The following is a 13933-nucleotide window of genomic DNA, read 5'->3' on the forward strand; positions in this document are numbered from 1 at the left end:
ATGGACTGTGGTCATGTTGAAAGCCTTGGTAGAAATGTAAGAGTCAGCTGCACCCACTCCAGTCTTGAGGAAAGAACCCACAGTACTTATTTAAGCTCACAACTCCCCATTGAGCCATGGGCACATAGCCAAAATCCTGCCTCCAAGTGTAACCTCTAAATGGGACAGGGATGCCTGTATTTAATAAGAACATAATAAAAGCCTGCTGGATTAGGCCAGTGGCTGACAGGAGCTTGCCTTCAACAGCTCACTGGCTAGCTACCTAGTGAAATCAGAGACCCGGAGAGCTTCTTTTAGTGCTTTATTTAAACCAATGAAACCAATATTGCTCAGAATGATGCTCCTTCCTTCTACCTCATAGTCCTCAGACTCCTCCTACCATCTACGGTGGCTTCTAAGGAAATCCCTTTGTGTCTGTTTAGCTTTCTGCTCTGAGACCTGGAGGGCATGCATGCCTGGGGGAAGGAAGGGGCTCTAGTATACTCTCCAGAGACACCATGCCACTTGCCTGCTGTACGGTTTCTAATACATCTGACCCCTGTCTCTGTTCAGGGCTGGAACACCTGCTATCTCACTCCTGTTCTTCATCACCCATTATTTCCAAGCTCCTTTCTTCTTCTGGGGTGTGTTCAGTTTCAAATCACCACGGTCTTGGTACCATATTCATTTTCTCTTCTCCCTCTCTGCCAGCCACTTACACTGGCAGTTCCCACCACTCCTCCTCATCTGCCAAGTACCTGACAGTGGCCCATCCAGTTCATCATCCTGTTCTCACAGTAGCCAAACAGATGCCTGTGGGATGGATGTAAAAATATTTCTTATTTGCTTCTTGTGCCTTAGCAAATTGTCTTTGTGAAAAGAATTCTGCAAGGGGGAGTCATTCTTCCATCAGATTTCAAAAGGGCCTATTGACCCCCTCCGCTCAAAGGTTAAGAACTTCTAATGTACAAAGATCTCCGTCAAATGAGAACAACAAGTAATATCTAAATTGTGCCTAAAAGATGAGGCGTTTGCAGAAAGAATTATGCTTTTGCAATGCATAATCAAGGAATTCAACCATCAATTGTGTCAGTGCAAACAGGTAGATTTAATTTGATGGTGAGAAATAATTAGTTAACAAATTGATCATATATACACATTATACAGACCTATTGGAGCATCTACAGTCGCATGGAATTGGGGTTGGCATATTTGCAATAGTTAAAATCCAGACAGAAAAGTGTTTATGATTTTTTTTTGCAAATTTGCCAAAGAATTTTTAAGGAGAATCGTCAAAAATGACAAGTCCGACATGGGTTGCCATACATCTGGATTTTCCTAGACATTTTAGCAATTTCTGCCTGGACACTGCTTCTGACTACAGTATTCCGGATAGGTCCAGCAAATTCCAGACATATGGCACCTCCAATGGAATATATGCAGTATATATGACTTTTGTAACATTTTATTTGTACTTCAGCATCAGATGAAATATATCAGGGTATAGTTTCTTTGAAGCATCCAGACCCCATAAAAAATCGGCATGCTGCCATTCAGGAATATACTTGTGGAAAACCAAATTAGAGATTCGAGGAAGCAACAGCTGAATGTCCTTTCTATTTGACATAATATCATGTCCACCATACCACACAGCAGTTGGCACAACCATGTCTTCGATTTGATAGAATGGAGGAGTGGTCTGTGGATGAAAATATCAGAATGATTAAAATGAGTTTCACCTACCAATCTTTCTTGACCTCCTGATGATTTTCTTGACCTCCCGATGGTTCAAATGCAGTAGAATCAAAATTATGGGGAAATGGTTCCTTGAGCATTGTTTGACTTATGTGTGAAGGTTGACTGGCTTGAGTATAGGCTATACCAAAATTGTGTCATGTTTCATTGAGGATCTGTATCAGGATTGATGTGCATGTCTGCTAAAGTGGGCAATGGTTTAGCCTGGTACTTTTAAGCCCTGGATTTAATAGTCTTGCATGCAAGGTGTGAGCAGGGTTTTGAAAGCTGCACATATGACTGCAGCTTAAAAGCTCGCAGAATATTTCTTTCCCACTGCACTTGCATGGCCTCCCAAATGCCACACACACACACACACACACACACACACAACTATATATATAGACGGTCAAGTCCAGTCAAAGGTGTTGGGATATTTCCGTTCCACCTTAAAAGGGAGCAGGCTTTGTGAGTCACAGAGTTTGCGCATTTCCTGTTCACAGGATGTTTATGTTTTCTGTCGCTTTCGTTTTCTCTCTCACTGCCTGAATACTGAAGCAGGCAGTCATGTTTTTCTCTGTTCTGACCAATGCTGAATAAACTTGTAAATATGCTCTCCTGCATGCATCTTTCGCTGTGCATTATCTGCTGATAAGAGTGTGCACCAGCCCTGGAATGTGGCAAGCTATTTTCTGGAGCTCATGTCGCTAATTGCTGATACTGCGTGTCTACAGGAGATTGATGGACCTCCGAATGGAGACGTGGGGCCATGATGGACTTTGTCTCCCTGGCAGTATCCCAAGAAAAGGAAGTATGGGGTTGTGGTACTCATCTCGCTTTCAGGTCGAGGAAGCTGGTGTTTGCCACAGACAGCTTTCTGGGTCATGTGGCCAGCATGACTAAACAGCTTCTGGCGCAACAGAACATCACAACAGGAACCAGAGCACACAGAAACACCCATTTACCTTCCTGCCTCAGTGGTACCTATTCATCTACTTGCACTGGAGTGCTTTCGAACTGTTAGGTTGACAAGAGCTGGGACAGAGCAACGGGAGCTCACCCCATCACACGGATTCGAACCACCATTCGAACCGCCACTGAGCAAGAGGCTCAGTGGTTTAGACCACAGCACCACCCACGTCCTACACATGTATATACACATATGGACACACACACATACATTCTGAGCATGAGCAGCTTTCCATTTTAAAAAGCACTTGAAAAATAGAACCATCAAGACTAAAAGAAACAATTGAGTTTGCTTCTGCTGCTCTAGGGCTAAACATATTTACTTCTCAGACTGGCCGAGGTCCTGGAGTCAGGCTGGTTTGTCACTGCCAGTGCTATCTGGTGCTCTTTAGGTGATAATTTGGGCTATGGAATCCGGGACCTCAGCCATGTGTCCAGGCATGGCTGCACAAGGACTAGTGGGAAGCATCAAGGGTTTGCCAGGAGAGGGATGGGATCTAGGTTTACAATGTTGGTATCCATCTTGAGAGACAATGCAGTGCGTTTCCAGGGGTGAAGTCCAACCACTGCATTAGCAGTGCCAAAGTGACCTCCCTGGGGTGCAGGCCTGAGCAGTGGGTATGGGGGTCCTGGGCTGCCCAGACAATAAGACCACCACCTCGGCTGCACTGATGTGGTCCAAAGGAAGCAGAGCAATGCATTTGACACCAGCTTGGCTGCAGAAGTTGCTGGAAGGTATACAAGGCCCCACCCAACTGTCACTGGATTTGTGCAGAGTTTACTCCTAAACCTTTTCTTTTCTTTTTGGGGTGACCCACTAAGTTCAATGAGAGTTATTCCCAAATAAATATGCAGCTTTAGCACATTGAAATCCATGACAAATCCCAATCACAACCCTTATAATTACCGTATTATATATAGCTTTGTTCTTACAGCCATAGTCAAAATATTTCAGTTCTTTTGATTTAAAAACCTATAAAAGAAGGGGGAAAGTACAGAATTTTCAAATTTTCAATTTTTTAATGCTGACATATTTATAAAGTACACCTAGATTAAAAATTGGCAATATGAATTGTCAGAACCCTGTCCCCAATCCCTACACAACAACAACAACAACAACAACAACAACAAACAACAACAACAATAATAATGTGGTGTTAAATGGTAAAAAAGGTAAAGGACCCCTGGACGGTTAAGTCCAGTCAAAGGTGACTGTGGGGTTGCAGCGCTCATCTCGCTTTCAGGCCGGTCATGTGGCCAGCATTACTAAACTGCTACTGTAGCACTGAGGACGGTGACGAGTGCCAGAGCACACGAAAACACCGTTTACCTTCCTGATGCTGAGGTACCTATTTATCTACTTGCACTGGCAAATATGGTATAATATGATTATAGTCAACAAAGATCTTGCTATAAATTTCAAGCAATCAAAATATAAGTTAACTATTCTGTCGTGAATTTCTTTGTAGAAACAATGAGCACAACCAATCAAGGCAGTCTATGATGGATTACTAGACTGTTTTCATAAATTTATGTGTGGTTTCATAACAATATATTATTGTTTTATCTTGAAACCTTTTCATATTTATCTGTTTTTAAAAATACTATCTGTTTTTCCAATATTTTGCACACTTTGCAAATTAATAAGTATTTACTGTTATATTGTTTTTGATTTTATGTAACTTTCCTGTCAGCTTCTGAAAATTAAAAAAAGAAAACCCTTAAATATTCACACACATTAAGCATTCATTTGTGCATCAAATGAACTCTGAATTTTGAAATAAGGAAAAATATGCATTGAACCCCACCTGGGCCAAATGGATCATGTTTTTTACAGAAGCAAAATCGGGAACAATTCCAGTATATACATCAGCTCGACTCTGGATTGGAGGGAAACAATAAGAATGTAAATATCTTATAAAAGCATCTCTGAATATTCTGAGGAAGGAAATGGATGAATTGCACTAGCAAAAACATCACCAGCATCAGAGCAATACAACATGCATATACCTTGAGAAAGGTAAAGGGATATTACATAGCAAAACATCCATCTCAGGAAAGATGTGGTTGTGGGTTTCGTGCCAATTTGCATTTTTTATTTTTATACAATTTTAAGCATCTGTGACAAATAAACATGGGGCACCTTTGCCCAGTATCTGGTTGACAGTGCCTAAAAGGATTCCCCCCCCCCCACATTATTTTTATTTGCATTTTAATACAAAGGCAGAAAAGAAAAACCCACATCTCCTGCCCTCCACATCCCACTTGTACAACTTTCATATCAAACATACAACTAAATATCTGGTGACTTCCCTTCCACCTTTTTCCTGATTTCCTAATTATCTATTAAATCCCGTATTCCCCATTTTTAATCTTAGGATATCTACCTCTGTTAAATTCTATTAACTTCTATTCTGCTGGATATGCTCAAGACCGGCTTGATTATTTACTTTTTATACTGGTTCTTAAAATATACAATAAACACTTTCCAATCCTCCTTATATTCTATATCATCTTTTTCTCTTATCCTGTTCATCACTGCTGCCAATTCAGCGTATTCAAGCATTTTAAACTGCCACTCTTCCTTGGTGAGTACCATACTCATTCTCCACTTTTGTGCCAATAAGATTCATATAATTCGAACAGACTTTCCTCTAGATAGATAGATGATAGATAGTTGATTGATTTCTTTTCATTTGGAGCATATATTCCCACAATTATCCAACTATCCCTTTCCACTTTAACCTCCACCACTATTATTCTACCTTCTTCATCTTTGTACCACTGTTTAGGCCCTAACTTTGGATCAACATGTAATACCACTCCCCCTCCCCTTTTTGTCTTATCTGAAGTAATAAATTCTTGTCCTAGTTCTTCCTTAATCAGCTATCTTTCTGTTCTCTCTTTATTTGCGTCTCCTGTAGGCATATTCTGTTGTAATAATATGGGGTTACTTTATTCCTTTTTGTTCTTTTATTTAACCCAGGGGTTAGCATACTTTTTTGGGAGGGGGTAGGTACACCGCCCCCCAGACCTTGTGGTGGGCCGGAGCATGCGTGCGCACAGACGTGTGGCAGAGGGGGCTTCTCTCTCTTCCCCAGCCCCTCCAGTCCCCCTGCCTACCTATACTGCTGCCATCCATGCTGCGCTCTCCCAACTGTGGCTCCTGTGCCTGCCCTTGCAAGGGCTGCTTTCAGGCCACTGGTCCCACCGCCGCCACTGCCACCAGCCTGCCGCTCGCAAGGGCAGGCACGGAGCTGTGGTTGGAAGAGGTGCTGCGCTGTGCTCTGCCAACCATGGCTCCTGCACCTGCCCTTGCGAGTGGCAGAGGCTGTTGGCAACAGTGGAGGGACGAGCGGCCCGAAAGGGCTGGCTGGCTCTGGAGATCCACTGCCCAAAATGGTGCTCAGGCAGCTCAGCCCAGCCCCCTTCCTCCTCTACACATGGTGGGGAGAAGGGCGGGGAGAAGCCAGGAGGAGGGAGGAAGGAGGCGCCGCAGTCTGAGAGAGGGGGGAAATGGCGCTGGAAAAAATGGCGGCGCTGGAAAAAATATTAACAAAAAAATAACAATCAGAATCGCCGATCCACAGAACATTCATGGGCCAGATCCTGAGGGCAATTGGATCTGGATCCGGCCCACGAGTCATAGTTTGCCGACCCCTGATTTAACCCATTCACATTCCATGAAGCCATTTTTAGCTCCATCTTTGGTAAAATGTTTTGTTTGCTTGTTTGTTTGTTCTTCCTTTTCTTCTCCTTCTCCGTTCTCCTCTTCACTGTTCTGTTCTACTTCTTCTGGTTCCCCAAAGTCTTTTTTTATATTTGCTCATAAAGGATTTGGCCTTCATCGGTTCAGTGCAACGTTGTTTTTCCCCCTTGTATGCAAATGAAATCCCTTCTGGAAATTCCCACCAAAATTCAATGCCTTTCAGTTTTCTTTCTCTCTCAATCTGCTTGACCCCAGTCTGGTTGGGGTTTTCTAGACCTTTCCCACAGTGGAATTATGCCTTCATTTGTTAGGGAAAGATGGTTGTTTGTATGAGGGCATTGGGCAAGGTCAACATAGTATAGGGCATGCCCCATAAGTGGCCTGAGGGAAGAATTAGCAACAGCCACCTGCAAGCTCAGTGTTAGGTATCAGCCTGGTAGGAATCTGCACCATAGTTGCCCAGTGAGGCCTTGTTTGTTTGGCTTTCATCCCAGCAAAGTTAAACACATGGAACAGGTTTGGGTGGTCCAAACCCAGCAGACCCATTCCATCAATATGGGGCTCGTGGAATGATGAACTGATACTGGGACCCAAGGCCTTTCCAACTCTTACCCTGTTTGCTGCTGCCAATAAAAATTCAGCTTGATTTTATCCCATCATCATTGTATAGTCTTGCTATTTTACTGAACTCAAAACAACAAAAACCAGAGAAAACAACAAAAACCATATAGTTTATACATTCTGTAATATACCAGGGTCTCTTCCACAAAGATTCTTCTAATTTCCTCTCAATTCTAGCTGCAATATGTACAGACTTGGTCACTCAATTGCACATTTAAGGCGCCAATCCTATACATGCATAATTTAAAGCATGTACTATTGAACTCAATAGTCATGCTTTGGATTGCATGGTTAATTTATCTTTATCTATTAGAATAAAATATATTGCTGTTGGGTGGACTGGAGTATGGTGTTTTGTCAATATATTTAGCAAAATAAAGAGTCATCATACCACGTTTAAGTTATTTGGATTGCGTCCACTGGTCAGGAAAATAAGTTGAATACAAATCTCATCTATTACGGGATAACTGCACAGCTTGGCATTCAGTCTTTTCTGTTTGTTACTAATACCAACAAATTCTTTCTTCCCCCATATCAGCTGTAAAATAAACACAGAGATCTTGGTGAGTCTCTTTAGGATTAATTCCTAAAGCAATACCAGGTATTCAAGCATGACCCAAGGCAACTTAAAGGTTTTATTGAGGCTTCAGCAACAGACTGGGGAAAACATAGAAATGGGTCTGATTTATATACAATTCACACACACACCCCGCAATAGCCACCTAGTGCATGATTGGCTGCTTTGTGCCAGGCAGCGAATCACAATGCAGACCTCAAAAGTCTGGCCTGCATGGTGATGCAGACTCAAGGTCTGAGAAGGAGACACCAAGGAACATGCATAACATCTTCCATGACCCAAAGCTTGAGGAATGAAGTGCCCATATCACTGAACTGATTATACACACAATAAAAACCTATGAGAAATACCTACTCTGATAAATCCATCAGGAAGATTGAAAAATAGCGCCGCAGGTCCCTTGGTGTTCACAAATGTGTAGGTAGGAGCCAAAGCCACGAAGAGCTTGACTTTCTGAGCAACCTGTGGCCTGAGTGAAAAGGCAATTAAACCTGCCAAAGAGAAAGAATTCCAGAATTCAGCAGCTATTCCAGATATACCAGAGCCAATATGCAAACTGAATCTTTGGGTCTCTCATACTAGGGGATTGTCTTATCATAGCAAAAGAGTACATTCATATGATCAGGGCCTCAGTACAGGAGACTGAAGTTAGGGCTGAGAAAGACTACTGTCGTACTCAGGAAAGCTGTTGCCAGTCAGTGTTGACAATGCTGAACTACATGAACCAATGGTCTGACTTGGTACTACAGATCTCTGTAGTCCTATATACTTATCTGAAACCAGCTGGCAAAAAGTCTCAAAGCCAATTTTTTAAAAAATGCTCTTAAATCCCTTGCTTGTTGTTGCTTCAATCTGAATTATTAGATTTAAACTATACCTGTATTTTGAATTTTTGATAGGGCCTGTTGCGGGCGGGGGATGATTCCCGCGTCATGCAGAGGGCATTATGCCCCCTGCCCCATTCACTTAGCTGGCGCGCCATGCCCCCGGTTGAGCACCCAACCGGGCGGCTTGGTGGGGGCGTGGTTTGCTGCTCAAGAGGCAGCCGCACCAGCCATTCAGCCCCATTTGCTCACCTTTTCACCGCAAGTCACCCACCCACCACTCCCTTAGGTTTTAGGGCTTAGCTTTTCTCTTGACCTTGCTATGGACCTATGGTTGGTCACCCAGGTTGCCCAGGGGGCCTGGTAGGAATTTTTTCCAACTGGCAAATTGGCACCATCCTTTTGGTTTTTTTCGCCTACCTCGTAGCAATCGTCACAATTTACCTGGTATTTGGTGGTTAGGCATTGGAATGTGTTGTTGGTGTTTTGGAAGGGCAAGGTGTGGCCATCACCTACCCCTTCAAATTTGAGTATTACATTAAAGGAATCCGGCGGTCATGGATCCTGTCCGATGCCTGTGTGGTGGGGGCCATGGCATGACCCTCGGTGACATCAGGGGAGAGCTTATAGTTGTATTAGCATCAACAGGCTCCCCCGACTGGTGGTTAACCCCTCTTCAGACTCACCCCTCTCCTAGTGGGTGGAGTCAATTCTTCTGTTGGTCCAATGCCTAAGCCAATACCTTCTCATCTGCTGTAATCAATAAAGTTGTGGCCTTTTTTGCCCATTAACCTTACACACTGTGTCCACATGTCTTTATTCCTCCAAGCGGGGATCGGGTCCTCGAACCACAATAAGAAGGTTTTTAAAAAGGGACATGGGCAGTAAATAAATTCCATTCATTTCACATTACTTACCAAGCGTCCCACCCTGAGACTGACCGAAAAAATACAACCCTTCTTGCTTTGTTTTCTGCAGGATAAATGTTATTGTTGCTGGAATATCATATATCGCAATTTCATGGAAGCTGCAAGACATTACACGAACAAAATGCAGGTGATATTTTTTCCACTTACTCTCATGTTGCATTAATAGATCACACTATTAGAAATGTGCATGGACTCATGCCCCAAATAATGAGGTGAACTGGGGTGATTTGAGCTGTGATCTCCCATTCCTAAATGGGATTATGCCTTTGAAAACATGTTAACAGAGCTCGAACTGCACCACTTAGTGATTATTGTAATCAAAGTATAGGTAAATTGTAAAAATAAGTAAGTGATTCCCAGTGTCTCTGTTTCCTATTGCTCAATATCCCAAAAACCAAAGCACTGCACCAGCAAGCACAAAACAACCCCTCTGCAGTGCCACAAATCCAACTTAATGGTGTAAAATTGGAAAATGTCAATCACTTTTCCTACCTGGGCAGTTGTCTTTCACAAGTGCTGACACTGATGCTGAAATCTAACATCGCGTAAGCTCTGTGAGTGCAGCTATCTCTCGACTGAAGCACAGAGTGTTTGATGACAAGGGCATTCACAGGGAAACCAAAATGCTTTTTATAAAGCTATCATACTACCAATTTTACTGTACATTTGTGAAACATGGACTGCTTATAAACGCCATGTCCAACTTTTTGAAAGATTCCATCAACAATGTCTCCAAAAAATATTCCACATCAGTTGGGAAAACAGGCAAACTAATGTCAGTGTACTGGAAGGAGCAAAGATCACCAGTGTTAAAGCAATGATTCTTCAACATCAGCTTCATTGGACTGGTCATCTTGTTCAGATGCCCGATTATGATCTTCCAAAGCAACTACTCTCTTCCAAACTTGAGAATGGAAAGTGAAACACCGGTGGACAACAAAAGAGGTTTAAAAATGATCGCAAGGCAAATCTAAAAAAAAGGAGTATAACCACCGATAACTGGGAAACTCTGGCCTGTGAGTGCTCCAATTGCAGAAAAGCTTTTACGAAAGGTATCATGGACTTCAAAGAAGCATGAACTCATGGCAAAAAGGAGAAACCAGCTAAGAGGGAGGCACATTCGGCAAACCCTCACTGTGATCAACTCCCATCCGAAAACCTATGTCTCCAATGTGGAAGGTCATGTGGATCCAGTCACTTCCGAACTTACTGTTAAGACTATCTTCATGGAACACAATCTTACTTGGCTACGAGTAATCGCCAAAGAGGAAGAAGAAAGGTTATGTTCAAACCATCTTGTCCTAGTGAGCAACCTGGCTGCCAAATTCTGCAGCAGGTAAAGCTTCCAAGCTATATTCAGAGGCAGCACTACGTATTATACACTAAAAGAAGATCAAACCTATCCATTCTGAAGAAAATCAGCCCTGAGTGCTCACTGGAAGGACAGATCCTGAAGCTGAGGCTCCAATTATTTGGCCACCTCATGAGAAGAGAAGACTCCCTGGAAAAGACCCTGATGTAGGGAAAGATGGAGGGCACAAGGAGAAGGGGACGACAGAGGACGAGATGGTTGGACAGTGTTCTCAAAGCTACCAACATGAGTTTGACCAAACTGCGGGAGACAGCGGAAGACAAGAGTGCCTGGTGTGCTCTGGCCCATGGGGTCACAAAGAGTCGGACATAACTAAATGACTAAACAACAAGAAATCCAAACTAGAGGTTCGCAGAGAATAGACAACAGAAACTAGGCTTTGCCTGTCCAGATAGAGGCACAGCTGGGCCACCTGGTGAAAGGCACTTGTAGCACCATGGCCACCTGACCCTCAAGCAACTGCAAAGGATTCAGAAGTACCCCCATGCTATGTGCCCACTTCTTCAGAATGGGTATAACCCCATTAAGAGCTGTCTCGGAAACCACCCACTCCCAGTGCCTCCTTGGTTTAATTAAACACATTGTTGTCCACCCACCCAGCTCCCCTTTGACATCTTTGTATTGTTTCAGGTGGGCCCAGCCCCAGGTAATCAAGGGCTTTATCTACATATTCCCAGAAAATTCCAGATTGGCTTGATTCAGTTCAGGACCTAAGATTTGTCCAGAGCGAATGCACAGTCCTAGTTATGATCTCAGAGCCCCACAAATTCAGTCTGCATGAATATAGAGAAAGTCATGCATTTTGACATGTTGATGTTGGCTCTAAAAATAATAAGAAAAGGGATCACAATCCACCATGTCCCATCTTTGGGAAGTCTTTCCAGAAATGAAGCACTTCTGACACAACACTGGAAAAAAAGATATATTGGTAGCAGTTGTACTTCAGAGACAGTAATCATTGCAATTGTCTCAACTACCCAAGCTTCAATTTGTCCCTTTATACCTGAAATTCCAAAATTCTTCTTGGTCAATTGACAGAGTCTTGTGTCTTCTAGACCAGCTGGTCCCTCTAGTACTTATTATCCAAACATCATAGCCAGCATCTGCTAGAGCAAATCCCAGGCTATTGTTGGGAGGATTTACAATCCAGGTCCTACCTTCACTCAAAATACCATGTACCAGTAAAACAACTGGCCTAGGACCTGGGGGGAAACAAGAAAAAGGGCATTAGAAAATATTGTAGTCAATCTAACTTTGAGGTAATTTCTGTTCACTTCATCAACATAGTGCAATTAAATCACCATTTATTCACACACAATAGTTCAGTTCATGTTTGGTTAAGAGTTCAATTCACATTATCCTTGGCATTTTTTCTTAGCTTTCAGAAGGTTACAAGCTGGTGTGCTGATATAAAAAAAAATATAGTTAAGAGGACTAAGATCACATCAAAACACACACAGCGGGATGTGATTTATTGTCTTCAACCATTCTGCACTCAGAAACTATGTTAATTCTGGGCATTTATATGCATACATTTGTTTTCTCTGGGCTGTATGGAATCCTGCCAGTACTTTTCCTTAAAAAAAACAAAACCCTATAAAGACCAGTTACATTCCAAAATTACTTGTCTTCCCAGAACTGCGCATTCCATAAGGAATTCTGTTTGCTTGCAAGTAGTAGCCATCCTCTGTCAGGATTTGATGCTCTTCACTGGGGTATCCCCAATATTGGATTATTTCATTCTGCAAGAACAAAGAAATTCTCAGCAAATTGAGACCTTTATTCTAAATCTAGATGTGCTACATGGGATTTTAGTAACAATGGTGCTGAGGAGAAGAGAAAAAAGTTCTGGATCCTGCTTTCCTCCCCTGCTGGCTGTAATGAACAAAAGCAACCAGGAGGAGCTAGCCATACACCATGTATTAAGCATTAAACAGAACATGTCATTTGGCCTTGGGGTCAGCTAAATCTATCCATTATAATCCATCAAACCCTCTTTGGGGTATCTCAGGCAGGCCTGGAAATCCTTCTGTGAAAAGCAAATGCTTTGGAATATCACTTAAAAGAAATATGTACAAATCATAATAAACTGTCATTTTCAAATGCATCTGAACAAGCAACTCACAATAGTCATAAATTCTTGGGGATTCAAGTGCCGTTTCCTGAGGAATTCTTCTGACTCTGTTGTCTGTTGTTGGTTTAAGCACACCACTGCCCAAAATAGCCACATCGCTGACCTGTGTAAAACAATATCTGTTGTTTCAAACTCCTTAGCAAAGATGGGAAGTCTGTTTTAGAATGATTCTAGATGTGCTGAGGGCAGGGAGTGCAAGTTTAGTTCTAATGGTGGTGTGCAGGGAAGAAATAATGTATCTCTCTTCTGAAAATATTAGTCACTGAGATGGATGTTTTGTGGGGAAGAAAGATCTGCCTCATGAGGAAAAGTCATGGCTATCTCTGAAATTGTAGCACCCTGCTTGTGGTTAACGCTTAGCTGGAATGAAATATTCAACGCAGCAATAGAGAAATTAAAATAATAATTTATTTGTCAGACAAATAAAGAGACACAGTGGTATATGGTTACCAAAGCTCTGCCCACTCCAGCCCTGATGGCCAGCACTTATATTCCCTCAGCCCAGCCCCCTTGCTCCTCCTTTGGCTGCCTCTGTCCAATCAGCCTGGTTGAAATTCCTATTGGCTGTTTGCTAGAACCAATCATAAAAGATACACCCATTTCCTATTGCCTTTTATGGGAGACAAAGAGCTATATTTCCTTCTATCCATAAATGGCAAATAAGTAGTCATATATTTTACATTTGCCTCGACCAGGCACCTTAATTACCAGATAACCTTTGGCCCCTGTTGCCCTATTCACTGCAAAACAGATGGCTAAAGCAGATGGTGCATGGTTTCTCTAATTTCATTTTAAAGAGATCTTGGGTTCACCTTCTCACACACCATCTATGAAAGATCTCCTTCTTTGGAGGTCTTTAAGCAGAGGCTTGACAACCATATGTCAGGAGTGCTCTGATTGTGTTTCCTGCTTGACAGGGGCTTGGACTTGATGGCCCTTGTGGTCTCTTCCAACTCTATGATTCTATGAAATAAGAATCTAACATAAGAATATAACATTTCTTACTTTCTAAATCCTTTGCATAATTACACTTAAGCCAATATATTTCATACAACACATACATAGATTTTTATAAGCAAAGACGT

General features: G+C 42.4%; 1 protein-coding gene across 1 annotated transcript; it reads right to left on the reverse strand.

The window, feature by feature from the left end:
• Window positions 1-1444: 1444 nt before the first annotated feature.
• Window positions 1445-12956, reverse strand: LOC144324891 (lipase member M-like). The gene is made up of 9 exons (XM_077930480.1): window positions 12840-12956; window positions 12339-12456; window positions 11718-11916; window positions 9331-9440; window positions 7944-8080; window positions 7404-7550; window positions 4491-4562; window positions 3590-3655; window positions 1445-1678 (listed from the first exon to the last, which is right to left on the reverse strand). The coding sequence occupies exons 1-9, from the start codon at window positions 12942-12944 to the stop codon at window positions 1445-1447; spliced, it is 1188 nt and encodes a 395-aa protein (XP_077786606.1). The 5' UTR covers window positions 12945-12956.
• Between the last annotated feature and the right edge of the window lie 977 nt (window positions 12957-13933).

The sequence above is a fragment of the Podarcis muralis genome, chromosome 6 (genome assembly GCF_964188315.1).
Source record: "Podarcis muralis chromosome 6, rPodMur119.hap1.1, whole genome shotgun sequence".
Taxonomy (NCBI): Eukaryota; Metazoa; Chordata; class Lepidosauria; order Squamata; family Lacertidae; genus Podarcis; species Podarcis muralis.

What these genes read in the sequence shown, in the direction of transcription:
- LOC144324891 (XM_077930480.1), bottom strand. Translation starts at nt 12,944, where the DNA reads ATGTGGCTATTTTGGGCAGTGGTGTGCTTAAACCAACAACAGACAACA. An exon ending in GAAGAATTTTGGAATTTCAG is followed by an intron (nt 9,441 to 11,717) that starts GTATAAAGGGAC and finishes AATGTCTTGCAG; the next exon opens with CTTCCATGAAATTGCGATAT. An exon ending in ACAAAGCTATATATAATACG is followed by an intron (nt 1,679 to 3,589) that starts GTAATTATAAGG and finishes TTTCATCCACAG; the next exon opens with ACCACTCCTCCATTCTATCA.